This window comes from Balaenoptera borealis (genome assembly GCF_965194805.1).
Source record: "Balaenoptera borealis genome assembly, chromosome: 15".
NCBI lineage: Eukaryota > Metazoa > Chordata > Mammalia > Artiodactyla > Balaenopteridae > Balaenoptera > Balaenoptera borealis.
The window spans coordinates 91,952,964-91,979,214 of NC_138871.1; the positions used below are offsets into that span (position 1 = coordinate 91,952,964).

At 44.5% G+C, this 26,251-nt stretch overlaps 2 protein-coding genes across 12 annotated transcripts in view; one reads left to right on the top strand and one right to left on the bottom strand.

Moving 5' to 3' along the window:
* Positions 1-127: 127 nt before the first annotated feature.
* On the bottom strand, positions 128-14,286 carry ACP1 (acid phosphatase 1). Of its 4 annotated transcripts, none has more exons than XM_082358512.1 (6): positions 14,127-14,286; positions 9,707-9,780; positions 9,345-9,458; positions 2,956-3,017; positions 561-666; positions 128-401 (listed from the first exon to the last, which is right to left on the bottom strand). In XM_082358512.1, exons 1-6 carry the CDS (start codon positions 14,167-14,169, stop codon positions 324-326), a joined length of 477 nt encoding a protein of 158 aa, XP_082214638.1. In that variant the 5' UTR covers positions 14,170-14,286; the 3' UTR covers positions 128-323. The 4 variants fall into 4 exon arrangements, 3 of the variants coding, with proteins under 3 accessions (XP_082214638.1, XP_082214637.1, XP_082214636.1); XM_082358511.1 differs by lacking the exon at positions 9,345-9,458 and adding an exon at positions 9,506-9,619 and having other exon boundaries at positions 14,127-14,282; XM_082358510.1 differs by lacking the exon at positions 9,345-9,458 and adding an exon at positions 9,506-9,619 and having other exon boundaries at positions 128-435; positions 14,127-14,267.
* A 153-nt stretch (positions 14,287-14,439) lies between these two features.
* Positions 14,440-26,251, top strand: part of SH3YL1 (SH3 and SYLF domain containing 1) — a 45,815-nt gene continuing 34,003 nt past the window's right edge. For 4 of the 8 annotated variants that reach the window (XM_082358500.1, XM_082358501.1, XM_082358506.1 and 1 more), the window contains exon 1: positions 14,645-14,815. In XM_082358500.1, coding sequence (XP_082214626.1) covers positions 14,785-14,815 — 31 coding nt within the window. In that variant the 5' untranslated portion in view covers positions 14,645-14,784. The other 4 variants (XM_082358503.1, XM_082358502.1, XM_082358505.1 and 1 more) reach the window with 3 other exon arrangements.

Here is a 26,251-nt window from a genome sequence, read left to right on the forward strand (position 1 = left end):
CCTACAGTAATGTTTTACTTCATTATGTTCTATTTTGCTGCTCTACTATTTTGTTTGTTCCACTATTTTTGTAACTGGGGCAAAGTGGGAGGTTCAACTAGTCTAAGAACATTTACCCCATAAACTGTCTGAATCAAAATTTTTTATTTGTTCTTCCACCAAACGCAACAACTGATTTCCATCTACAATTATTTTTTAAGGTAAGAAACAGTGAGTCAACTGAAGAAAGGGCTGCGGCCCTGGCTAGGGAATGGCGACACTGTGACACCTGAGAACGCAGGCCCGCGGGGAGGAGCCTGGGCCGCAGCAGGACTGGGCCCGGGTCAGCGAACCTTCTCCAGGAAGGCTCTGCAGCACCGCACACACTGCTGGTAGACGGCCTCAAAGTCAGCGTCATTTCCCTGAAAAGACAGGGAAAAGGAAGAGGAACGAAGCCTGCGTAAGGAAGAGGCCCTTCGGGAGGCTGCCTCCGACTCCGGACGTTAGGGCCCACAGACAGGCTGATCCTTGCGTTACCCCTGCCCTGAACCGCAGGATGGAAGCCTGTAAGCCATACTTACATAATAAGGGTCTTCAATGATGAACTGTTTCTGTGGGTCGTAGCTCCCAAGCAGTTCGATTTTCGCTCTGCAGTTTCTAACTTGATTACTTTTCCTATTCAAATCTCTGTAAAGTTGAAACATGAACTTCGTTTTCAGATCTATGGTTTCAAGGTAAACTGGGACATCTGCTAGGGTTTTATGAAGCCTCCATGTCAAAATCCAGCAAAAGTGACCTGATTTAAAGGGGAAATCAAACACTCGGCAGCTCTGTACGGCCCTCCGTGGGGCTGCGGTCATGGGGCTCTGTCTCTCAGGCAAGGGAGCTCGCAACAGCAGGGGATTTACACTAAACGTACAGCTTCGAGTCAGACAGTAATCAGCATTCTCCTGAGAAGGTGACAGAATGGAACGCAAAAAGCCTTGAGAACCAAGTCCCAGAGGGCGGGAGGTTCCACGCTAAGGTGTCCTGACGGTGGTCCTTGCACCCACTCCACTGCCTAGGGGGGCTCCGCTCCCACCTCCGCTTTCTCACTGAGCTTCGTGTGCACTGTTCCCGCATTAGGTTACCAAATCTCTATGGGGGACAACAGAGTCTAACGGGAAACCCGCGACGCCTCGGAGCACAGACCCTCCCCAGGAAGCCACTGCGGCTGAAATGTGAAGGGCAGGTGGGCGCAGGGGTGGCTCGGGCTGCACCACCAAGTGCCAACCATGTCTGGACATTTCATTAACAGACAGGGTGCCACACGGAGTTCTCTAACAGGACACTGCTGAGGCTACTCATGAGCTATTCTGTGAGAAAAATGAGGACAAAACAAAACTCACAAGCGAAAAACAAAAACAGAAAATCTATGCATTTTAACACAGTTCGTGATTAATGAAAACCTAGGTAAGCCTGTTGCATCGTACCTGTCCACCTACAACAGTGACTAAAGGAAAGAGTTTCTGTTAATCAAACACGTGCAACCTTTACGGGTTAGCAGTGAAGCAAGGCAGTGTGGTTCTGTGCTCACACCGAGGGCTCAGCTCGGTCCTCCCGGTGAGGGCAGACACCAAGGGCCCTGCAGGCGGACTGCTGAGGCATCTCACTCGGCAAGACCTACTGTGTGCCAGGCAGCACGGTGCCCGTCTTGCAACTGGCGCACGGTCTGCTCATATGTTCCCTTTGGTCACTTAGCCCGAGTCTGCCTCTGTATTTGTAAAATATATCGTATTCATTTATCTTTGCATGGTCACATTGTATCATACTGTTTGTTAGGTTTAATTTTAATACATGACGCCCGTAATACATGTAAGCCCACCTCAGACTTCACGAGGAGAGGCCCAGGAAAATGCTCTCATCATTGGTTACCAATGCCTGGCTGAAGAAATGCCACACCAAGTTCCTTGTTGCCCAGATCCATGTCCCCTGAGGTCAAACGCACATGTGAGGCGATAGGGCACGGTGGTGAGTGTGACTCGTGCCTCACAGAGCCTAGGCTAAAATTCCAACACACCCACCGCTGAATCTGTGAACTTGGGCAAGTAACGTAACCTCTCTGTGCCTCGAATTCCTCTTTGATAAGACGGAGCAACAGTGCAAACCTTCAGAGGATGCGCTTTGGCGTGCACAGCACATGATACGCACCATGCGTAGCCATTTTTATCTAATACCTTAATCTGACAGTTTTTGTTTTTTAAATTGATTAAGGCAATCAACAATTTAAATGAACTAAAAAGTCTTCTTTTTTGTTAGTCTTTTATTGGGGGTTGGTGTGGGGCAGCTGTAAGGGGGAATAAGATGAGAAACACAATAAAACACCATGCTGGCCCTGAATCATTATAGCAATAACAAACTCATTCTCCTGCAAAACAAAGCATCACCTTATATATCAGACTTTTCCTTATCAAAGGGTGTGTCTCAGTATAAACAGATGTATGAGACTTCAATTCTAAATTATTCTCTGGATTTCTTACTATTCTAAATAAGTACTTCTACATGTTGTGACCATCACTATATATTAAAAGTTTAAGGTACTAGAAAAGTCATTTTGGACAACAAACTGCTTAGCCTATTACTAAACTGAGTTGAAGAGAAATACCCTTTAAAAATACGATTACCGGGCTTCCCTGGTGGCGCAGTGGTTGAGAATCTGCCTGCCAATGCAGGGGACACGGGTTCGAGCCCTGGTCTGGGAAGATCCCACATGCCACGGAGCACCTAGGCCCGTGAGCCACAATTACTGAGCCTGCGCGTCTGGAGCCTGTGCTCCGCAACAAGAGAGGCCGCGATAGTGAGAGGCCCACGCACCGCGATGAAGAGTGGCCCCCGCTTGCCGCAACTAGAGAAAGCCCTCGCACAGAAACGAAGACCCAACACAGCCATAAATAAATAAATAAATAAATAAATAAATAAATAAAAAAATACGATTACCTCAGGTTGCTTTCATCCATACATAGCATATAATCAAAAGTGGCAAAATCTTCTTTGGTAACCTAAAAGTAAATGAGAAGTGAAAACATAATGTTTACGTTTAGACCAATCAAGCCTAGAGGATCCAAAACAGAACCTTAAAAAAAAAAAAAAAAAAAAAAAGGCTATACTTGAATCTGCTACTCACTAAGTTATAAATCAATTAAGGTACTTTAAAGTTAAAACAGTTAACCTGATTTCCTAAAATTGTATTGCAAATAAATTTTATTTTATACAGTTCCCTAGAATAATCATTAAGTAGTATAATATGTGGATGCAAAGTTTATACTTCATCTTCAACTTCTTAGAAACAAAGTATAATTCAGTTAACTTATTAAAATGTTCTGTATCTGAGCCCTAGTTTTCATTCTACAAGTACTCATCCTCAGCCCCAGTGACATGTATCAACTGCAGCACTGACGGCTGTCCTCGTGGGGCTTCCCTCCTATGCAGGGTGGGCAGCTCTCAGGAGTGACAATGCCTCACAGAAAAATAAAGCAGAAAAGAGGGCAGAGAGGAAGACAACATTTTAAGTAGGGTGGTCAGGCTCACTAGAAAGAAACACATGAGTAACTGAATCTCTGGATCTTCTCTATTCTGACTAAATATCCATAACTTGGACATGACACAGAAGAGAGTGCCACTCAGTATTTTTACTAATTCTAACCTAAACTTTGTACTGTTTTCTGACATAATTCATAAACATAAGCTCACTAAAATATAAACAAAAAACTCATGATTTTTTAGTAGTATAAATAATGACAGAATAAGAAAGGAACAACTATATTCAATTTTAATAACCTATAAGGGAAAAGAATCGGAAAAAGAATATATATATATATATATATAACTGAATCACTCTGCTGTACACCTGAAACTAACACAGCATTGTAAATTAACTATACTTCAATTAAAAAAATGGTAGGCAGGTAGGAAGGAAGGAAGGAAGGGAAACATGCCGTAATCAAGGATGGAAATAATTTCTAAGAATGCTTTCAATACTCATCTTCATCACTAAAAAAATCCTCTAAAATATAGTGGTACAATGAAACTACAAAGATTTTGAATTCCTGGTTAAACAGAGTAGTGACACTCTACTATAATCAGTGTTGCGAAAGAACCATAAATATACTCACTATTCTGTTAAAAATAATAAATTTTGGCTCTTAGTATGCACTTGCATTAGTTTTTAGTGTAGCACATTAATAAAGTACCGGGACCAAATTTTGCTAACATTCCCAAGGTACTAGCTTATTTTTAAATCTATTAGAGCAAACATTACAAGTTATTTCCCCAAATTAGTTGTCTGAGAAATGTCCTGGGATTAAATATTAAACATTGTTTTTAATTTTGGAATGACTGCAATTGCAGATCCTAAGAAAGACTTAGTAACTGACAGCTACATGTAGCTACATGATGTTTAGATGTTAAAATGACTGTGGAAGAAGAGGAACAGCTATAATTAACATCTTATAAAGAATGCATGGTAAAGGATTTCCGCTTGCAGCTATAAATGAAATAGCTTGTGGCAAAACAACCTTATTGCCAGAAAAAAAGTAGAAAACGCCCATCAAAACTAAACACTTCTGCACAATCATTAACGTGCTCCCATGACAGCCAGGCTCAGAAAGGCCAAAATCTCAACCGCGTGCACAGGACCAGGTATGCAAATTGGCGGGCCCTCTGCTGCTACAGATAAGCCTGGCTGCCTGAGAGGGCTGACCGGCCACAAAGGGCAGCTGGCATCTTGCTCCCGCCCTCAAGAGGACTTGCTGACTCTGGGCCCTGGCTAGAGCTCAGAAGAGAGATCTCAAACTTCCTGGATGCAGAAATTTTTAACTCTTAAAAATTATTTAGGCCTTCCCTCTAAACAACTTGTTACTTAGGGTTATATCTATTGTACCAATATTCACCAAAGCTATTAAAAGTGAAATTTTTATAACACTTATTATTCACTTAAAAATAATAAAAATGCATTACCTGTTACTATAACATTTTTATAAATGAAAAGCAGCTCTACTCTCCACACGGAAACTTGGGGAGGAGAGTGGCGCTGCTTTACAGTTTTGCAAATCTCTTTAATGTCTGCTTACTCAAGGCAGACGCTTCTCCTGTGCGCTTCTCCATTTGATCTGCTGAAATATGCAAACCCAGCCGCACACAAGTACGTAGCTTAAAAGCAGTATTTTACCAGCCATCGTGTAACTGTGGATATTCTCTGATGCAACACCAAAGCTCATTAGCAGTGGTTTCTTACAGGTTATTTGCAATGCAGAACATGAAAACATACGAGCAAACTCTTCCTACTCTGTCCAAGCTCACTGGTTATGGTTAGTCTGACCCTTTGAATGGATCCCTGACTCACACATTTTGACCTCAGGGGCCTAGGGGTCCCTGGAACCCACTTTGGGGACTGTGCTTTAGACTCTCGCAGGAGGGGCTGTTAGCAATGTCTGAGGACATCGTGATTGTCACGATGGGGGACGAAAGGGGTGCTCAGCATCGCGTGGGTCGAACCATCCGGCCTCCCAGGTCACGAGAAGCCTGGACAGAAGGCCGCTGATGGGAGGCAGAAGCACCAAAGGGCCAGTGGGCAACCTCACCGGCTGGAGATGCTGGAGGTGAAGCTGGCGCCCACACGTGTTCTCCTCAGAGCATCTGCCAAGTTCCTAAACCATTCAGAGAAAGAAGCCAAGAGAACAAGTGGAAGGCCGCACACAGCAGACTCAGCGAGGAAGGAAGAAGAACTACCTCAGAAGCTGCCAAACAGGAGCAGCCCTGTGTGCCGAACACCTCCCCAGCAGGCGGGGCTCCCGGAAGTTCACCCGAGAGGGGCCCGTCCAGCACAGCCCGAGCCCCGCGAGGCAGGTCCAGCAACCAGTCAGCTCCAAACCAATCCCTGCCCTACCCAAGCGGAGCCATCTGGGGGCAAAGGACCTTCACCCAAAGCTTCTACATTGTTTATACATCATGCTCAGCATTTAATCCAAACTAGCAAGCCTACCAAGCAATACAACAAAGAGGAAAAGAAAAGAAAAGCAGATTCACAGATGAGCCAGGTATTAGCTACTAGACTTTATTTAAAATAACTGTGATCGGAATTGTTCAAGAAAATATAGGGCAAGATGCAGAATTTCACCAGAGAGCTGGAATCAATTTAAAAAATCAAATAACACTTAAAGAATTAAAGAAAGTAACAGACACTAAATATTCAATAAACAGAGGCTTATGGACTGTTTGAAAACATAGAAAGATTTGTACATCACAAAACAGGTCAGTAGGAAAATCTCAGACTGAAAAACAGAGTGAAAATGATGGAGAAAGTAGAAAAAGCACAAGAAATTTATGTTCAAAATACATTTAGGCTGAATTTCAGAAGAATGAGGGCAAGAAAAATATACAAAGATAACAGCCCAGAATCTTCCAGCACTGATGAAAACCATCAAGACACAAATTCAGGAAGTGAATTTGACCACATAAAACTGCTGGTAACTACACACCGAAGAAAAACTAAAGACAGCAGAAGAAAATGACAGCAACTGCAGGAAACAACAAAAAGACAATGGATTACATGAATCCTTCCAAACAGTTAAAGTAGAAACACCATCATTGTTTGACAAAAGTTTTTTAACAGAAGAGAAAAAAAACATTAGCTAACTTGTTTTATGAGGCTGCTCGACCCTGACACAGTGTGTGATGCCAGGTGTGTATCCACCCGACACAGTGTGTGATGCGGGGTGTGTATCCAACAGAACTGCACACATACAAAAATATTCAGTGGAACTCAGCCCCGAACTAGAAACAACCCGAGTGTTCATCAAGAGTGGAACTGATAAATAAACTGTAGCCTAACTGTAAAATGATACTGAGTCCACAAATGAAGATGACTGAAGCTTTGCTATGAGCAACAATATGGAGAATCTCACAAAGGAAAATGCTGACAGAAGTATACACACTATAGGATTCCACTGCCATAAAGTTAAAAAGGTAGACGGCATTTTGAGTGGTGACCTCTGGAGTAGAGGGAGTAGAGCTGGTCGTGCCGTAAGATGCACTGAGCTCCCTGACATCTGTGTATGTGTCAAATAAAGTTTACTGAAAAGGGAAAGAATGTATGATAAAGTAAACATCCCCACAGAACTAACCGGATGTGAGAGTTCACATACCCCAGGGAAATGATTACACACACTAAAAAGAAAAAAGTAACCTAAATGTATTTTGTCTATAAAACCCAGGTTTAATAGAAATGTTAGAATAGTTCTCATACAAATTGTGATACTCACTAAAGATGAAATCTGTAGACATTAGAAAATGCTAAAAAATAACAAAGATCTGACGTGATACTGACATATCCTACTAGGACTTTCAAATTTTTAAAAAAAATCATTGTTGAGAAAATTTTCTTAAAAGCAACAGGAAAAAGAAAAAGAAAATATATCATGTGGAAATACTACTTCTAAAACTGGTAATAATTTCATAAGCAGTAACTTTCTAGCTTTGTTTTTTTAAGGCATGTGTATTTAAAATATTTCATTTGTACCCACTTTTATTATAAACTTAGCGTATGAAAAATAATCTGATCTTAAAAATAGAAAACATGGAAGTATGCTTGCTCATAATTCTGAAGGTCTACTCAAAATAAATCTACATTATTTAAAAAACAGAAAGTAGAAATTGGCAAGGTATGCAAAACCCTGAAGAGATTAGAATGGACAAATGATATAAAAAATGTTTAATCTCCAATGAAAATTCCACTTAAGAAAGGGTCCTTAAAATAGTTAACTTAAATAGTAAATTGTTAACATGCAGAGTCAACTGGTGTAGCCAGAAACTAGTTCACAGGTCTCAGTTATCTAAGTCAAAAATAATGTGTGTATTACTAATTTCTGAGACATTATTAACATATTAAAAGTGTTTCTATAGAAATTTTGTTCTGTGAATTTTCTGGCTCACACCTCAACAAATAAACCTGTAATTAAATCCAAGTTCTACCACTTTGCAGCTGCGTAACCTTCAATAAGTCATTTATTTTCTCTCCAGAACTGTTTCTTGATCTGCAAAATGTGTTTACCAACCATTCCTCTCTGTAATTGATAAAAATTGAGAACGGCCAAAATTTAAAATACGATGTTATATGACAAAGCAATCTGCAAAGTTTTAAATAGAGACAAAATTTAGTATACCAATGACTAAGGAATCTTTATCCAGTCTTACAAAAAGTTCTGATCCAAGCACTAATACTAAATTATAGTTCTCACACTGCCATCCATACTTACAAACATGCAATATATTTGACAACTGATTTTCAAAATATTTGGCTTCTCACTTTAAAGGCCTCAAAAGCTCATCTGACACCAAGCCATGACCTTTCTTGGCCTGTAGAGCCTACGTTCTGTTAGGATGGATACAAAAGGAAGTTAGCAGATTTTAGCGAGGTTTTTAAAAAATCCAACTGAATCGCCACAAAATAATCATATTGATAAAAATAGCAGTCCCTTTAGGACAACACGCTAGTCAGAAATGAAGCGTGTTTCTGTGGCAGCTGGTCCCTGGGGTTATAGAAGGTGCAGCACCAGCACCCACAGCAGCTCCTAGACTGGGAGGGACTGGACAGGCCACCTACGGACCCCGACGTCTCGCCACGAATGCTGCCACGAAAACCTCAGCACCCCACCTCCCGCGGTTCCACGGGAGTCTAGAACCCTGTAGCCCAATAACGTGCCCACCAGACCAAGTGGCTATTTAAATGAGTTACAATTTAAAATTCAGCCTCCATCACACTGGCCATATCTCAAAAGTGCAAGAGCCACATGCAGCTGGTGGCTTCCACCCTGGAGAGCAGATAAGGCACACCATCCTCCTCGCAGGACGTTCTGCTGGGCCGCATTCCAGAACCAAAACCCAGAAGGACTACTGCTGGTGCACAGGACATGCCTCCATAATAATATCAGCATTACCCTGTACTTCTAAGGCGCTTCACAGCTGGCAATACGTTTCTGTATTTATAACAGAAATTTATTCTAGCAACAACCTAGTAATGGAAGCAGACTAAGTCACTATGGCTTAAATGTTTAAAGACCTCACAGATAGAAAAAAAAAGAGATGACAGCTCAGGTCTTCCAGCTCTTAGCCAGGGCTCTCTCGACCATGCATTTTAATAAGTCAATTCCAAGACCATGCAAACCTTTCAGAACCGTGGAACCAGAATGGGTGTATTCTGGCTGGTTAGGCCGACCCTAAATAAACACACTCAAATAAACACACTCATTGTACATAAGTCTGGTTAAGCCTCTCACAACCTCTCAGGTTACGGGATCAACGTATTAGAAATTAAACAAGGTCTCTTCTACCTGTCTTGCTTTATGGGCTGTGTTAATGCCATGATCTCTTAGGCAGCTCACAGCTCTTGGATCTGGTGACCGGCCCACGTTCCAGTCAGAAACAGCGCCACTGTCAATGACCCACTGCAACACAAAACACACAAGTGCACCTTCAAGGTCAAGTACGGTACCTGCCGGGCAACGTGACTCATGGGGATACCATGCTTCTTCATGCAAGCCTGCCCCCGATAATCAGGAGGGTTTCCTAGTTCATACGTGGACGTTGCTGCACTGTCTATCCTCCACTGCAGGAGAAAAAAAGAATTTTTTTCACAATTTTCTGCCCCAAAGCCATTCAGGTTGGCCTCTTTAAGGTAGTGAACAGTACTTACAGTATCTGAAATGTTTTGATCAGTTACAAGTTTCCTGAAAACTGCTTCTGCGATGGGTGATCGACAGATGTTACCTTAAAAAAAAGGAGGGGGCAGAGTGAGCGTCTGGTTTGAGGGAAGCAAGGTACTCTTCTCTGAGGTGACCGTCCTGCCAACACCTGGCAGAACCTGGGGGAACAGCTGAGCCAACCTCGCTCAATGATTTCACACCAACTGTCCAAGTACTCAAAGTACAAATGACAAAGACCTCAGAAATCAGAACAGTTATGACCAAAACCATCGTTTTTCAGGTTGCTGTCACTGACCCAGAAGCGAATCGGGAAATCAACGAAGTGGGTGGCAACCAGTCTATTTTAGAATGAAATACAACAGAATAGAGTTTAAAATATGTATTTTCAAGCATACTGCACATAATACAGACGAATATTGTTTCATAAAATACACAAGCAAATGTGTTCAGGCCTAAGAGTAGTTCCACACAGACTTCTACCGCAGGACCCGTGCGGAGCCCTTGCTTGAGTGCTGTGGACCCAGAAGTCAGCCAGCTGGGGCAGGGATGGTCCTCCAGGCTGTCCAGTCTGCCCAGAACTTACATCAGCTGCAAGTTCACAGATCCCCAGAGCCACCCTCACTTCAAACCAGCTGGCCACTTCAAACCAGCTGAACCTTACAGGTTCAATATTTCTCCAGAAGGATTGCAGAATTCAGGAAAATGCTATACTTATGATTATAGTTTTATTATCACAAAAAGATACAGAGCAGAACCAGCTGAAGTCAGAGAGCACAGCAAAGATTCTGGAAGAGTTCCAAATAGGAAACTTTCTGGTCCTCGGGGACGTGTCACATTCCCGTCACCCATGTGTGACAGTACTCAGAGTACTGCCAATCCAGGACGCCTCCCAGAGCTCCGGTGCCAAGGATTTATTGGCGTTTCATACATAAGCCTAACTGATTGAATTACTGGCCTGTGGCTGAACTCAGTGTCCAGCCCCTTCCCCTCCCACATGTGGCTAGCAGCCTCCGCCCCGAGTTACCTCCTCAGCAAAAGCTGTGTAGGGCCATCCCTGAATCACAAAACTCTCCTATCACTCCAAGGGAATTCCAAGGGGTTTGAAGGTTACCTCCCAGCAGCCAGGATAGAGGCAAGACCTCTCATGAAATGGGGTCAAATTCCTTACTACACAGGGGAAGAAAGATAAAGGACAGAAAATCTTCCCTTAAAATATTTCTACCACGTGCCAAGCAATGTATTTATGGGAGATACGGAATTAGCTATAATAAAAACAAGAAAACAAATGCTGATAGGCAAGCAATATACTACAGGAGCACAGGAAAAGATTCTAAAAAGCATAAAGAATAAGAAAGTTTCTTATGAGAAAAAAAGAAAGAACAATTAGGGCTGGTCTTTAAAGGATGAAGAGTATTTAAATACTGGTTAACTGTAGGAAAAAGGTAATCTGACACCACTATGTTCTCTCTCATCTCCCACTGTGCTGGCTGGGACACAATTAACAGCACACATTCTTTAGACCTTTAAAACATTAAACACTTAATAATCTTGCCAAAATAAGGAGTTCCGTTCTTTTCTGCTATTACCCTTACCAATGGTATACATCTGACACTTCCTTGCACTTCAGTCTGAAAAAGGTCCAAATAAACGCTTTGAAGGAATAAAACTTGTATCTTTCAGAAGTGCACTGTTGTTAGTGTCCTGCATACAGGCTGCCAAGTGAAATGGCAAACAGCAACCTCAAATCCCCCCAGAACTCCACGTCTCACCCCCTCCACCAGCAAAGCTCTGGTCCAACACACAAACTCTCTCTGACTGTGGGTCTCCCTCCTGTGGCCCTCACCCCTTCTCAGTCCAATCTCAACACAACAGCTGAAGGCTTCTTTTTAAACCTCCCACCTCTGCTCAAAATCCTCCAATGGCTTAACTTGCTCAGTGAGCCCAAGTCCTCACACGGCCTTACCAGATCTGTCCACCACAGAACCTAAATGTGGGTCTGAAAACTAGGGCTCAGGACCCACCAGCTTTGTATATAGTTCTCAATGCTAAAAATAATTTTTTACATTTTTCAACCGTTGAAAAAAACTCAGAAGTAGAATACCTTGAGAATATTACATAGAATTCAAATCCCAGTGTCCATACACAATTACAGCCAAGCATAATCATTTATGTACTGGCTAGGGCTGCTTTTGCACTACAGCTCTGGTATGACCTACAAAGCACAAAATATTTCTCTGGCTCTTTACACAAAGAGTTTGCAGACTCCTGCCCCAGAACACTCACTGTATGTGAGGAAGTAACTTCTCCCCTGTGCACCAAGAACAGTACTACTTATGTATCCACTGGGAACTGAGAAGACACTCCCATTATCTCTGAGTCCTCAGGTACAGACGAGTGTCTGACTGAGAAGGTACTAGGTCACCAGGCCCAGAACTTCAGCTTCCCGGCCGTTTCTTGAACGTGGCCAGCACCCTCACTTCAAAACCTTTCACCTGCCTTCCTCTGGGTCCAGGGTGCTTTTCCAAAATACCCTACGCTTGCTTCCTCACCTCCTTCACGTCTTTGCTCAAATGTCACCTTCTCGGTAAGGCCTCCCCGGAACAGCCTACTTACAGCTGCACTCGCCTTCCTCTCCCCCTTTCTTCCTGCCTTACTGTCCTAACCAAATACTTGATTGTTGATGACGGAATGTGAGCTCTAGAGAGGCAGGGATTTTTGTCTGTTTTCCTCACCACTATATCCCTAGCACTCAGAACAGTGCCTGGTACCATGGCAGTTGCTTTGAAAAAAAAAAAAAAAAAAAAAAAGTGCTGAAGATAAATACTTACAAGCAGACATCTCCCATTAAGAACCACCATACTGCATTATGTCAGCCTAATCAACAATACTAAGTGAAATAAACAAGGCAATGGAATCCTGTTAGATGCCCAACCTGGGCTGAACTGCCCTTTAAATAAATGTGCTGAAGCCATCAGTCAGCCTTCAGTGGAGAGCTTAAAAATCAAATGATGCCTACTGTCAAAGTGAAACAAGGAGGCCTTTTACTTTTCCCCTAATAGAAATTCAATTCTGCAAATACCTAGTGTGCATCATATTTTGTCCTAAAGCTGGAAATACAAAGAGAAATAAGCCACAGTTATTGCCTTCAAGAGGGCTAAGTCTAGCTATAATCTCAGGAGGCTATCAAGTAATTATAATAAAATTTGTGTGAGGAAAGGTGTCTATAAAGGGTCATGGGAACAACTACCTCTACCTAGAGGGTCTGGAAAAAGTAACGAAGGGAATACTTGGGTCTGACATTTTAGAAAGGCTTTCCAGGCAAAATGCAAAATGGGTTCCCAGAAAGAAGCACACAATGGAAGGCACACTGAGCATCTGAAGTACTGGGGAACAGGCAGTCCAGAGGGTGTGTGGGTAGGAAACGGTAAAGGGGATAAAGTGGGAAACGCTGAGCACACTTCTGTGGTCTTCTTTAAGGGTGCACCTAAAGAGGAGAGGAAGGAAATGCAGGAAATGCAGACTCATCGGAAGGTTTTAAGTCACTGGGCTATTGACCATGTAAGCCTTCCTCTCTGGGGAATTAAGGAGATGGGGTGGAAGCACTGAGGTGCCCTATCAAAGGAAAAATCCTGAAAGCTAAAGGGAAAGTGAGCTCTATTTTAAGTAAGGGAGGCTAACTGTTGAAATCCTAAAAATGAAAATAATTCTGAGCTGGAAGGTACCTAAAGAATTAAAAATAAAAAATACCTTCATTTTCATGTAGAGGAATACTGGCACATGGGGCTGTTACATAGCGAACTCGGGAATCAGGTCTCCCTGGTTTGGCTTTTACAATCAAGAAATCCTAAACCTTTGCACTTCCCCTGCCTTTAGGTCAGATCCATTTGTGAGCACGGGCCAAGGAAACAAGCCAGCAAACCAGTGTTGTCATGGGATTCGGCGCATCAGGAGGCCCTTAAAGGACAGATCAGTCCAGTGGCCTCGAGTCTACCTGATGAAGGGGAAAAAGGGATTCTAGGCAAGTGCAATGCCAGGAACCCTGGCTTGGAGTACAGGTGCTGCAGGTGAGAAGGGAACCGGGCTTGGAGAAAGGACTGTACAGAAGCTAGAGGTCCAGGCATGCATAGAGGACTTCGGCAGGTGACAGGGGATCCGACTCGGAGACAGGACTGAACAGGGGACCCCGCTTGGAGAGAGAACCGGGCCCGTCAAGGACACCCCGCCTGCAGAGCTGCCCGGGCAACTGCGCCACGCTGACGGAGAGCGCGGCGCCCCATGCCACCCTCGGGTCTCCCCTCTCCGGCCTCCTCCGCATCACCGTTCCTGGTCCAGCGGCGCGGCCCAGAGCGCACGAAGCCCTCCCCAGCCCTCCAGGAAAGTCAAAGTGGGGCTAGATCGGCGCTGTCTCACCCAGACACACGAACAGCACTGACTTGGTCACCTGTTCGGCCATCTTCCCGCGCTCATAGAGGCGCCCACTAATCACGTCGGAACTTTTCTGGCGCGGCGCATGCGCACCGCGAGGGGCCCGCTGCGCGCGCCCACTTAGTCCTGCCCCGGCCCCACCCGGAGCGAGCGTGCAGTCTCGCGCTTGCGCAGTCTGGCCCCAGAGCCGCCCGCGGGAGGCGGAGCCGAGAGCCACCCCGAGGGCAGGGGGTGGGGCGCGGGGAGGGGAGGGATGGGGCGGGACCAAGAGCCACCTGGAAGGGGAGGGGCCCAATGGGGGAGAGCTGGGGTCACGCGGCTCTGCGGAGTGACCACCCGAGGGCGGGAGAGGGCGTAGCCCCGAGCCCCGGGGTCTTGGGGGCCACAGACTGCAGCCAGAGAGACGGGGCCTGATGGGTCCCCGAGTGTCCTCGGAGAGTAGGGAGTCAGTCCTGGGGTTCAGGTGAGCGCCCGTCACCTGGGCCGCGCGGCCGAAGGTGAGGCCCGCGATCAGGGGCTGGGCGGGGTCCGCACGGGCACCTCCTGGTACCCCCGAGACCCCCGCCCCCGGTGCCCGGGTCGGAACCGCTGCGCAAGGTCCGCTCTGCGGCAGGACGGCCGCTGGGCTGCCCAGTCGTCGAAGATGGGCTGCTTCAGCAGCCGCCCTGGGACCGGTGAGGGCGAGCGCACACCTCCCTTAGCTGCTGTTTTTGTCCTGCGAATATGTGTAAACTAGGTGCTTTGCCCTGGAAACGCGGGTGTTTACCTGCTCCCTCACCTGTCTCAGGTGTGCACCTCGCTAGACCGGTCCCTGCCCTGGGAGGCGGAGCCGAGCGGGCAGGGCCCCTCCTCTTCCTGGGTAGGTGTCCGCAGCTCCAGGGGCGCCGGAACGGACCAGGCTCGGGGTCGCAAGTGAGTACGGGTGTCGGTGACGCCGCTGAACCTCACCTGGAATCGGGACCACCCCTTACGCTTTAAAAAAGTTTTGCTGGGGAGGGTAAATGTTCGGTGAAAGAGGTAGAAACGATGTCTTTGGGATTTTTTTTTGCTGTTGCGCATCTATTAACACTCAGTTATCCCACAACTGTCAGAAGTTAAGAGGAACCGGCTCCCTGGACTCTCCACAAATGATTGGATCCATATCCAGTTGGATCACTCCATAAAGTGATTCAGGTTTAGCCCCAGTTGATTCAGTTCATAGAATGGCTCTTCTCGTTTTTCATTTTAGCGATTATCATTCACTTCGTTTGTAAATATCTAATATTTGAAAAGCCAAGTTATTAGTCACTATCTTTTTTCGTTCCCGACTGTTTTAGTGGGGGACATTCTGGACCTTTGTTGGACGGTTTGGGCTCAGTCTGCGCCTGGTTCGCGCAGCACGAGTCAGAAGGCTGCCGTTGTTTCCGGGCTCCCCAGGTGTAAGTGCCAGGCCCTCCACACCTCACCTGGCCCTGCCTGTGATCACCCGCAGTTCCGGGGAACCTCTTGGGGCAGAGTGGCCGCCTCCCTGGTGCTGTGAGCGCTGGACCTTGGACCTCTTTACTTTACTGTGGTGGTTTTTCCTTGTGTAATGAAATAGGAAACTGCTCTGAACAGGTAGATGACCATAAGGTAATGAGATTTACCCTGCTAGCTGGAAGTGTGTCATTTTCACTTCATCTCAACAAATAGTTCTGTGTCACCACTGCTGCTGCTGAGGCTGAGTTGCAGAGAATGACACAGACAGGGGACCCCTGCCCACAGAGAGTAGGAATCTGATGGCCCCAGAATGTTCTACCAAAGGGGTGGAGGTTTTCAGGTTTTCTTTTGTATACGGAACAGGCGTGTACTGCATTTCTGTCCTTGGGAGAGTCTTTATTGAGGTGTGGGAGATGCCTGAATTAATAATGCGTTAGTCAGAAACTCTGCACACACGCACTTCAGAGAAATAACAAGTCTCCATGGTGCTGTTTAGTTCTTTGTGTCACCTGCTATTGGAATACCTGCGCAGTGGCCGGCTGGAGGTTAAAATCAGTTGTTACTTCCATCCTGTTTATCATGCATAAACTAAGGAGAACTGGTTATCTGGTTTACAAGTGTTCTATTTAAACAAAGTTTCTTTAAAATGAGTTAATACTATCCCTCATCTTTTGTAAGATTAAAAAAAATATTTAAAAGAAATCTGTGCTCATCAAGAGTGATTTGATGCTTTTATTCCATTTAGGAAATTTTCTCAGGGGCTTTCTCACTGTTTAGAAAGAAGGATATGGTGTTTGGAAAGAGAACGCTGACAAGTCAAGGGGATGTTGCTGCCGTGTCGCTGAGTGACCGGTGGTCACAGACGTCTTTCTACAAGTTGCCTTATGTGCAAGTGTGTCATGATAAGACATCATCCTGTGCAGTTTACGACCTAAGCACACTGAATTTTTACTTTCGTCGGGGGGAGTTCATTTTTCACAGTCACTGATCAGACTAAAGTGGCATTGTGTAGTTCTGCTCTGAGCCAGGCTCACTCTTCAGTTTGAGAAAAGGTGAAGTGGTGTAAGTCAAGGGTCTCCTTATGCTGGAAGTTACGGTTCTTGTCACTCCATACTCTCTGTCCCCTGTCTGAATCCTGTGGTCAGGGGAACAAGAAAAGAGGCACAGGCCACGGTAATGTTTGGGGCTCAAATCATCAGTTTAGTTTGAAGTTTGGATTAAAAGGTTAATGACCTGACCAGAGAGACCAGTTTTGATTTCTAGAACTGACAGACTTTGTCTCCTTAAGACAAAGGAAGCAGTTAAACCCAGGCCACAGAGAGATAAGAATTAGTTTAAGAAACAGTGGTGTCTGCCTAGAGGGGTGGGATAGGGAGGGTGGGAGGGAGACAGAGGGAGGGGATATGGGGATGTATCTATATGTATAGCTGATTCACTTTGTTATACAGCAGAAACTAACACACCATTGTAAAGCAATTATACTCCAATAAAGATGTTAAAAAAAAAAAAAAAGAAACAATGGCCATAGTTATCAGGTGGTAGTGTCCGAGATGATAACGTCCTAGTAAAGCTAAACTCAATATTTCAAAGGCTTTCAAAAGATTACATAGGTACATAAAGTTTCTTTTATTTTAGCTAAGGTTTATAGCCACAATAAAAATTAATTAAAGAATTTCCTATAGGTAGCCCTCTCATAATTGAGACTCCATTAAGGAAAATAGTATATTAGATGCTTGTTGACAGAGGGAAAGTTTGGGAAGCCCTTGAAGTCTTAAAATGATGAGGTATTGGGGGGGGGCCTTTCCTCTCCCTGCTTTCATTCTAGACTGGAGGGCTAGACTGGAAGCTAGTCAGTTTTCTCACCCCAGGTGCCAGTTTACTCCAAATAGTATTCTAATGTCACTGTGGCCCCCAGTCACCCCAGCCCTGAGTTTATTGCCCTATGACCAATATGGGAATTATTTCTACATCTTAAGCTCATTTCAAGCTTTTGAGGTTTCCAAAGTAAAAATTTTCTCCTCAGTATTAAAAAAAAAAATCCTCTTAATTAAAAAACAAAGTCTTAGTATGGAAATTTTCAAATATTTCAGTTACTTTTTAAAGAAAATTTTACATCTGTTTTCTTGGCTTGAGGTTTGGCATCCATCCTTCTCTTAAGAGGAAACTCAAATATTTATAGATGATTTCCTTTGCCTTGGAATTCAAGAGACTTAAGAATTTTATGAATGTTGAGATGCAAACCATGACTTAATAGTGACCTTATCTTCACAACTTCAGCAATATAATGATATCAACATTCTGACCAGACCGTGCCCCTCTGCCTAATGGCACAGCAGAGGAAAAGTGGATGAGCCATCACTTGATGCTGAGGACAGGAATTGAGGCTTGTCTCTAAATCGTTGTTATTATTTGTTGGCTCTGACAGAAAAATTCACCATTATACAACTATTACCTGGCAATATGCTCTTATTAGAAATGTAATAGGATCTGTACTATTCAAACAAATTAGCCAGGTTCTTCTGGAATTCAGCTGAACGTGAAGGTGTCCTCACCATGACCAGCCTTGTGACACCCGGCTCGCAGTGACACAGGGCTGTGTCTAGCACTCAGGCTTAGTGATTGAGCTTTGTGGTCTGCAGGCATCCGGGCTGCATGTGAATTCCCCAGTCCAGTAGCTTTCCTTCCCATGTTTATAAAAGAGGCTCTGACCTTCCCTACACAGGATGTTTGCAATAGCAACTCTCAACTGTGGAATTTGCTTATTTAACTGGTTTAATTCTGCTTGGTTGATGGAGTTCAAAGTAGAAAGTCTTTTGGGGGTAAGGTTTATGTATCATTTACTAAGCTTTAGTTGCACGTGCCAGAAAATCTGATCCAAATTGGCTTTAGCAGAAAAGTATTTTACTGGTCCATGTGACTGAAGAGTCCAGAGCTGCTTGTGGCACCAGCTGTGGCCCAGCCCTGGGCTCAAGCAGTGCCGGCAGAGCCCAGGTTCTTTCTCCAACTGTAGTCAAGCGCTCCTCTGCATGGCTTTGCTCTCAGGCTCTCCCCAGTGGTGACAAAACCTTGCAGCAAGTCCAAACAGAAGTGCCTGTGAAAGAGGCAGTTCCGGCAGCTCCCACACAAGCCCTTGGTCAGATGCTGATGTGGATCAGCCTTGGTTACAAAGCTCTGCTGTAGCACAAGGAGGACACTTGGTCTAGTTCTGCAAATGGGTCCCCTTCAGGTGCGGCATCAGTGGAAACAGACACACTGTGCTGGTTCCGAAACCAGAGGCATAGATGTTCAGTAGGAAAAGGAACCAGTTTCCACTGAAGTTTATTAATTCAAGTCAGTGAGATGTACTGAGCATCTGGATATACGAAGAGGGCTCTGCAGGGGCACAAAGCTTTGTAAAAAGCACTGCTTCTGTCCTGTAAGGATTGCAGCTGAGTGCTGGACAGCTGTGTGGGTATGAGTATCAAATCGCAAACTCGAGTGCCGGAAATGTAAGCATTCTGTTGAGTCCTCGTTTTCAGTCACGTCTCAGAGCGGGTGTTAAGAAGAAGCATCAGGTGTGTGCCGTCTCTGCCCACTCAGATTTGCTTCTGGGTCTTCAGTTATCATTAGTTCTGAAGCTGGCCCCTGCTGCACTCACAAGGCCCTGACATCCCGGCTCTGATGGAACAACAGCAGAGTTTCCTGCAAGCAGAGAGCTGGCTCTCCCATGCCTTCTGGGCTGAAGGGCTCCTAGTGGGGTGAGCGCCACTCGGAAGTGGGGCTGCGTGAGGCTTTTTAGACCAGTGTGCTTGTTGGTCTCCTTACACTCAGATCTCCTTAGCTTGTGGTTTGGTTTGGTTTGGTTTAGTTTTGTCCTCCCTTTCCTGTGACAACCTAGAAAGGACTATTTTAAGGTACTATGCCATCAACTTGTACCACGCTTCCCTCTCACCCTCCTCTCTCTTAAGATCTAGGAAATGTTGCAGAGTCTGAGAGTCAGGGAACCTTTGCTCTTACTCAGCACACATTCTTCTAAACCCACTGGATTTTCTATGTAAATGAGCCTTTCCTCACAGGGTTTTGATCTTTAATTCCTAAAAGCAACAAATGCTTTATTCATTTAACAAATATTTATTGGGCACTTACTGTATGTTATTTTGGTGTGTGTTGGAGACATTACAGTTAATAAAATAGTCAATGTGCTTAACCTCATGGCACTTACATTCTAGAGAGGGAGATTAGGTTAGAACGATTAGACTAGATAGATAGATAGACAGATAGACAGACAGACAGGGTAGATAAAAGCCATGGTGTAGACTAAATATGGTGGAAAAACTTTGAGGCGTGTTATCAATGAGATATTACTTAGCGCATTTCTTTGGAGAAATGACCGTAGGTGTTCAGGACTGGAAACAGAAACCACAGAGGAAGCTGCTGAACAGACACCACCGGAACGGATATTCCCTGGGCGGGACTGGTGGCAGGGGAGGGGGGGAGATGTAATCAGATTCGGAGCATGTTGAAGGTCTGTAGGGTGTGAAGGTCCAGTAGGGTGTGCTGGTGGATTGGCACTGGGAATGAGAGAGATACGGAAGTCACAGTTGGCCCAGGTGCTGAGTGTGAGCTCCCTGATGGATGAAACCTACCTGGAGAGGAAACTCGGGGAGCAGGTTGGAGAGGAGGTTAGGGCATCACAGTTAAGTCTAACTGTGATTAATTTGAGATGCTTACTTGGATACTTGATTTCAAGGTCCAATCAGTAATTGATACGGTGAGTCTGGCATTTAGGGAAAGGTTAAAGAATAGATCAAGCTTGGAGGATTATCAGATATAAATGGTGCTTCAAGTCACAGGACCTGAGGTGTGAGTGTGAATAGGAAAGGTGGAGCCTTGGGGAAGCTGAGAGGACCCTGAAAGGGCTGGCCTCCACTTCTTGGCTCCTTCTTGGAGGCTGTCGATGGGAAAAAAAATGCACAATGTGAGAGTTGTGAGTTAAGTTTTATTTGGGGCAAAATGAGGACTGTAGCCCCGGAGATAGCCTCTCAGATAGTGCTGAGGAACTGCTCTGAAGAGATGGGGTGGAGAGGCCCGTATACACGTGATTTCGGTGAAGGGGGTACATGTAATCAAGCACACATTTTGGCAGAAGTTTGCTGCCAGTCACAAGGAGCACGTCTCTATCGATGATTTTAGTGCTTTTCTAGATATGAGAAAATGCGAGAAACTGTGCTCTTAAAATCTTCTCCTGAAAATATCTAAGTATCTGAAGGCCTGTTCTGCCAGTTCTTTCCAGAGCACAGAGGGCCTCATTCCTGAACTCCGCCCTGAGCTCCTTTCAGGGTGTGTTAAAGGTCAGCGACTGCAGTGACCTAATCTTTGTAGAGTCAGATGGCAAGTGACAATTTTCAGTTGGCAAGACAGACGAAGGCAGTGTTAGCAACCTTGGCACTGCTGGGTCCTCTGGGACCTCTGCCACAAGACATGGGGGCAGGTGTCTTCCTTGCTCCTCGGGTCATCCGTTGTTTTGTGCGGCCCAGGTGGTAAAGCTCTGCTCAGCTGCCCCAGGAAGGGCTGGCCCCGGGGTGGGGGGCTCTTGCCAAATCTCAGGTCTGGTCTAAGATTCAAGTTACTCATGGTTTCAAGTAGAAGCGGTGTTTAAAGTTGATTTTGAAGAATGAGTGGAATTTTAAGAGGTCAGAGGTTGGCATTTTTTTTCCTCTAGGGCCAGACAGCCCGTATATCAGGTTTTGGGGGCCACGAGGAAAACTGAGGCTGTGTATTGACACTTACACAAGAGAGAAAACAATCTTCCACAAATTTTTATTGATGAAAACTGAATTATAATAATAATTGAGAACTTCTTTTGTAATCCAAGTCTACTGATGGGTAGAATGTGATTCTCTTTATGGGAGAACGTTTTCAACTTGCGTTCACTATTTAGCGCCCCTTATCACGATAGATCACCAATGTTCAGCAATCAATGCTGATCTATGATGGGATGTTACCTATTTCATCTTTGAAAGTGTGTTCTCACACAAACTATTCTTCCTTTGATTCCTTTTTTTCAACCAGCCGTTCCCATGGGAGAACAGGTAGTGGCTGGTTGTGCCGAGTCCTCGGGGCCTCTGAGCTCCGACGCCCCTTCGGTCCGCGCTCTGGGCGGAGCGGTGGGGCTGCTGTCAGGGGCTGACGCCGAGCTCCCTCGGGATGGGGCAGGCAGGGCTCAGCGAGCGGCAAGAGGCCATCTGGCGAGCCCGTTTGGCCAGAGGCCCGGGAAGGCCTCTCAGAGTCCTCTCCACAGCCCCCTGCGCTCGGAAGCCAGAGGCCCCACTGCTCTGAGGACTCGGGCCCCTGCCGCACCCACGGGGAGCCCAGCCCGGCGGAGCCCAGCTGCCCGCCGTCCTCGGGCTGAGCGACAGCTTCTCCAGGGAGGGCTGCACCTCCTCACATTTCCCCCCAGGACTGTCCCTCAGCCGAGGGCGCCACACAGAGTGAACAACTCCCACAGTTAATATCCCCTCTTTGACCCGCCGTGTGCATCCCACCTGCCGTTGGGCTCTGCCTGCTACACCTTCTCCAGGTGACCAGGGGGTTACGGCCGGAGGCGTAACTCGGGCACAGTGAGGAAGGCACAGGGAGGGCCCTGTAACATGAAGCTGTTTTCAGGCACGTGCTAATAGGAGCGCTTGGTACAGCAAAGATCTATCTTTCTATCCATTTTAACATTCAATAAAAAGGTAAAACTACTGCCTTGCTTTTTTAGAAGGACCTGCAAGTAGTCTATTAGGAATGCAATGTAATCAAAGAGAAAGATATTAACATATGGTATGTTATATTTTATGTGTTTTTACCCATTTATCTACCCCCCCAAACTAATTAAGTGATTAGGATGTATATAAAACAAGTCTAGTCCTAAGTTAGAAAATAAAAATTACAGATACGTCTCCATCTTTCTTCTGCAGCAAATACCATGGAGAGATGGGAAGTAATTTTTAAACATAGTAAGTAGGGTTATGTCAGCTGCAGCAACGAGCCCCCACATCTCGATTTCTTAGCACGGGAAGAGCTGTGGTGGGCACCTTCCCCCGTGTTCTGATCCAGGGGTCTCCACCCCTCCCACTGCGGCTGTACCCTGGAGACCCCTTCAGGCAGCCAGTGACAGGAAGGGGGGTGCAGAAAACGCTCCTTCCCACTATCTTGGCGTCGAAGCGACACCCATTACTGTCTCTGGGCAGCCGCTCCCGGGGCCAGCGCTGTGCTGACGCGGGAAGCACACGGTGTGTGGGAAACTAGCTAACACAGCAGACCCCCTGCATGCGACTTGTTCATTCCGTAAAGAGTAAGGTTACATCATCTTAGATCCCAACAAAAATTAAGAAAACAAAGGCCTCATCTAGTCCTACGCCAGGAATCAAAGCACGTGCGTTACAAATGGACGGTGCACGTTAGTCGGTTTTCTAGTCGCGCTCCGGTTGCCTTGCTGATCGCCAGCTCGGTGCCTCCTTTGTAGCGACCCAGCGGAGAAGAGGCGGGCTCCCATCGAGTCTGTTCACACCGGTTGTGGTTTTCAGAAGCTGTCAATACCATATCGGAAACTTGGAAATGCCCCCTACCATGTACACTTTTTCTTGATCACTGTGGAATACCAAAAACAATTGTATGTCATTAGCCTGCTGCTGATATTAGTCAAGTCATGACTAACAGCTACTTCCATAAAATGTACTTTAAAGGCCCAAATATCTACATAAATATGCTCACTTGGAATTTTATAGGTTGTATTTTTTCTAAGACCTTCTAAATCCAGGCTGTATAACCAAAGCATTGATAATAGGAAAAGTTTAAAGACCACTAGTAAATTGACATAATTTTAAATGGATGTCTTAAGATTCCTTCCCTATTTAAAAATTATGTGCTTCTGAGAATTTTTCTGTGTTCATCTTTGTGTTTCATATTCACCATTGCAAGTGAAAGTAGAGAACCAAGAGTATCAACCTTTCAGTATCTCAGTACCATCATCAAAATGGGACAGTGTGATTTTAAACAAATACATGATGGAGAAGATGAAGAGCAACTTTATGTTAGTTCCCAAAAATTCAAATTTCAGAATTGTCAATGATATACAAATGCATATAATAACAACTGAATATTTACCGTATAGCCACTCACCGAGTCCCTGTCCTTTGAATTATGTGTGTGCGTGTGTGTGTGTGTGTGTGCCCACACGCTCGCACATGCGTGGGGGAGGGGAGGCTGTGTGTGCTCTCTTGTTTGTGTAAAACATAAGGGTACATTTTTCACTTTTCTACACCTCTTCACGCAAGACATGTTGTTGGCTGTGAGAGGTCAGATTTTAAACAAAAGACAACTTATGGAGTAATTATTCATAATGTACATATTTTTTTACAGCTGGAGTCATACGTTTCCACTAATATATTAAATATTTAATAGTACAGGATTCAATTTATGCTGAACAATCTTTGTTCTGTAATATTTCAGACATACAAAAGACTATTGAGAATAGCAATTTTTACATCCATGACTTACTATACACAGCCTAAGGGAAAAAAGTACAGTTTCCAATAAGCTTCCTATATAAGCCTTCCCCAGGGCCACCCCACCCCCCAAGTCAAATATCATTTTACTTTATTTTTATATATAAATATTTGTATAACATTTATGTAAATGTTTACGTAAATGTGTGATACCCTATATATCTTTATGCAACTTGTTTTTGCTGTCAATATTATTCACATTTTGCCATGTTGATACAGTAGATCTAGTTTATCTGAAGTTCTGTATAGAATACAATTTTAATACTACACCAAACTAGATATATCCGTCCTCCTTTTGAGGGTCGTTTATCTCCTGTTTGAATGTATTTATTTCTTTGTGCTGTTAAAGGCCCTGCCTCGGTGGCTGGGCTGCCGCAACAAGTTACCGCAGACGGTCGGCTTACAACAGACACGCCCTGTCCCGCGTGGAGGCGGCCCGTGGGCTGTCACGCGCTTGGAGGGACGCACCCCTCCAAGAGTCCTGCCTTCTCCCTCCCAACTCCTGGGGCCCCAGTGCTCCCGGGCTTGTGGCCGCACGGTCCAGCCTCTGCCTCTCTGGCCACGTTGCCTTCCCCTCCTCTCTGCATCTTCCCCTTTCTGTCTAATTAAGGACTTAGGGGCCACCTGGGTGGTCGAGAATGATTAACTTAATTCCGTCTGCAAAGACCCTGTTTCCAAATAAGGTCCGTTTCACAGGGTCCAGGTAGATGTGAATTTGGGGGCCGCCATTCAGCCGGGAAGCCAGTGCCTCTGAGCACGTCCAGGAGTAGTATTGGTGGGTCATCTCCAGCTGTCCTCAGAACAGCTCCCACAGCAGCTGCACTTACTCACGTCCCCACCAATGGGACAGAGGCTTCCCTATGTGCCCCGCACAACCTACACATGCTCATTGGCAGGCTTTTTTAATTTCCGTCAACCTAAAGGACAAGAAACGGTAATGCATTATGGTCTGGCTTTGCGTGTCCCTGGCTTCTAGGGAGTTTGATCAACTTTTCATATATTTATTGGCCATGGAGGTTTCCTCTTCTGTGGATTAACTAATTGAACACTTTGCCCCATTTTCTATAGTGATTTCATATTTTTATTGATACTCTGGGTGTGGTACATATATACAATGGACTATTACTCAGCCATAAAAAAGAATGAAATCATGCCATTTGCAGCAGCATGGATGGACTTAGAGATTGTCATACTGAGTGAAGTAAGTCAGACATAGAAAGACAAATATATGATATCACTTATATGTGGAATCTAAGAAAAGGGTACAAATGAACTTATCTATAAAACAGAAAAAGTTACAGATGTAGAAAACAAATTTATGGTTACCAGGGGTTGGGGGGAGGGATAAACTGGGAGATTGGGATTGACATATACACACTACTATATATAAGATAGATAACTAATAAGCATCTACTGTATAGTACAGGGAACTCTACTCAATACTCTATAATGGCCTATATGGGAAAAGACTCTAAAAAAGAGTAGATATATGTATATGTATAACTGATTCACTTTGCTGTACACCGGAAACTAACACAACATTGTAAATCAACTATACTCCAATAAAAATTAAAAAAAAAAAGAAATGGAAGAAGCAAAATGTCCAGAACTAAAGAAGGATTTAAGAATTCAACTTGATGAATTCTAAATTTTAAATAACAAAAGAAAAGTAGAAGATACTAAAGATATGATAGAAATACAAATTGAAAAATTCCAATTTATTCATAACTATAATAAATCAATTAACCATAAATCATATCAATCATAATAAATGTAAATAAATTTAAAATTTCTATATTAAAAAATAAAAGATCTTTATATATTCTGGATTCTAAATCTCTTGTCACTTATGTTTATGACAAATATCTTCCAATCTGTGGCTTATATTTTTATTTTTTAAATGTATGTTGATACAACTTTTTAAACTTTAATGTAGTTGAATGTATCTGTAGTTTCCCGTTATTGTGCCTTGTTTGTAGCATTCCTCCATCCTCAAATCATAAAGATATTCCCTATTCTTTTTATTCTAAAAGTACTAAGTTTTGCTTTTAATATTTAGGCATTCAATTACATTGAATTTTTGTGTGTGTGTATGATGTGATATTGTAATCTAATTTTATT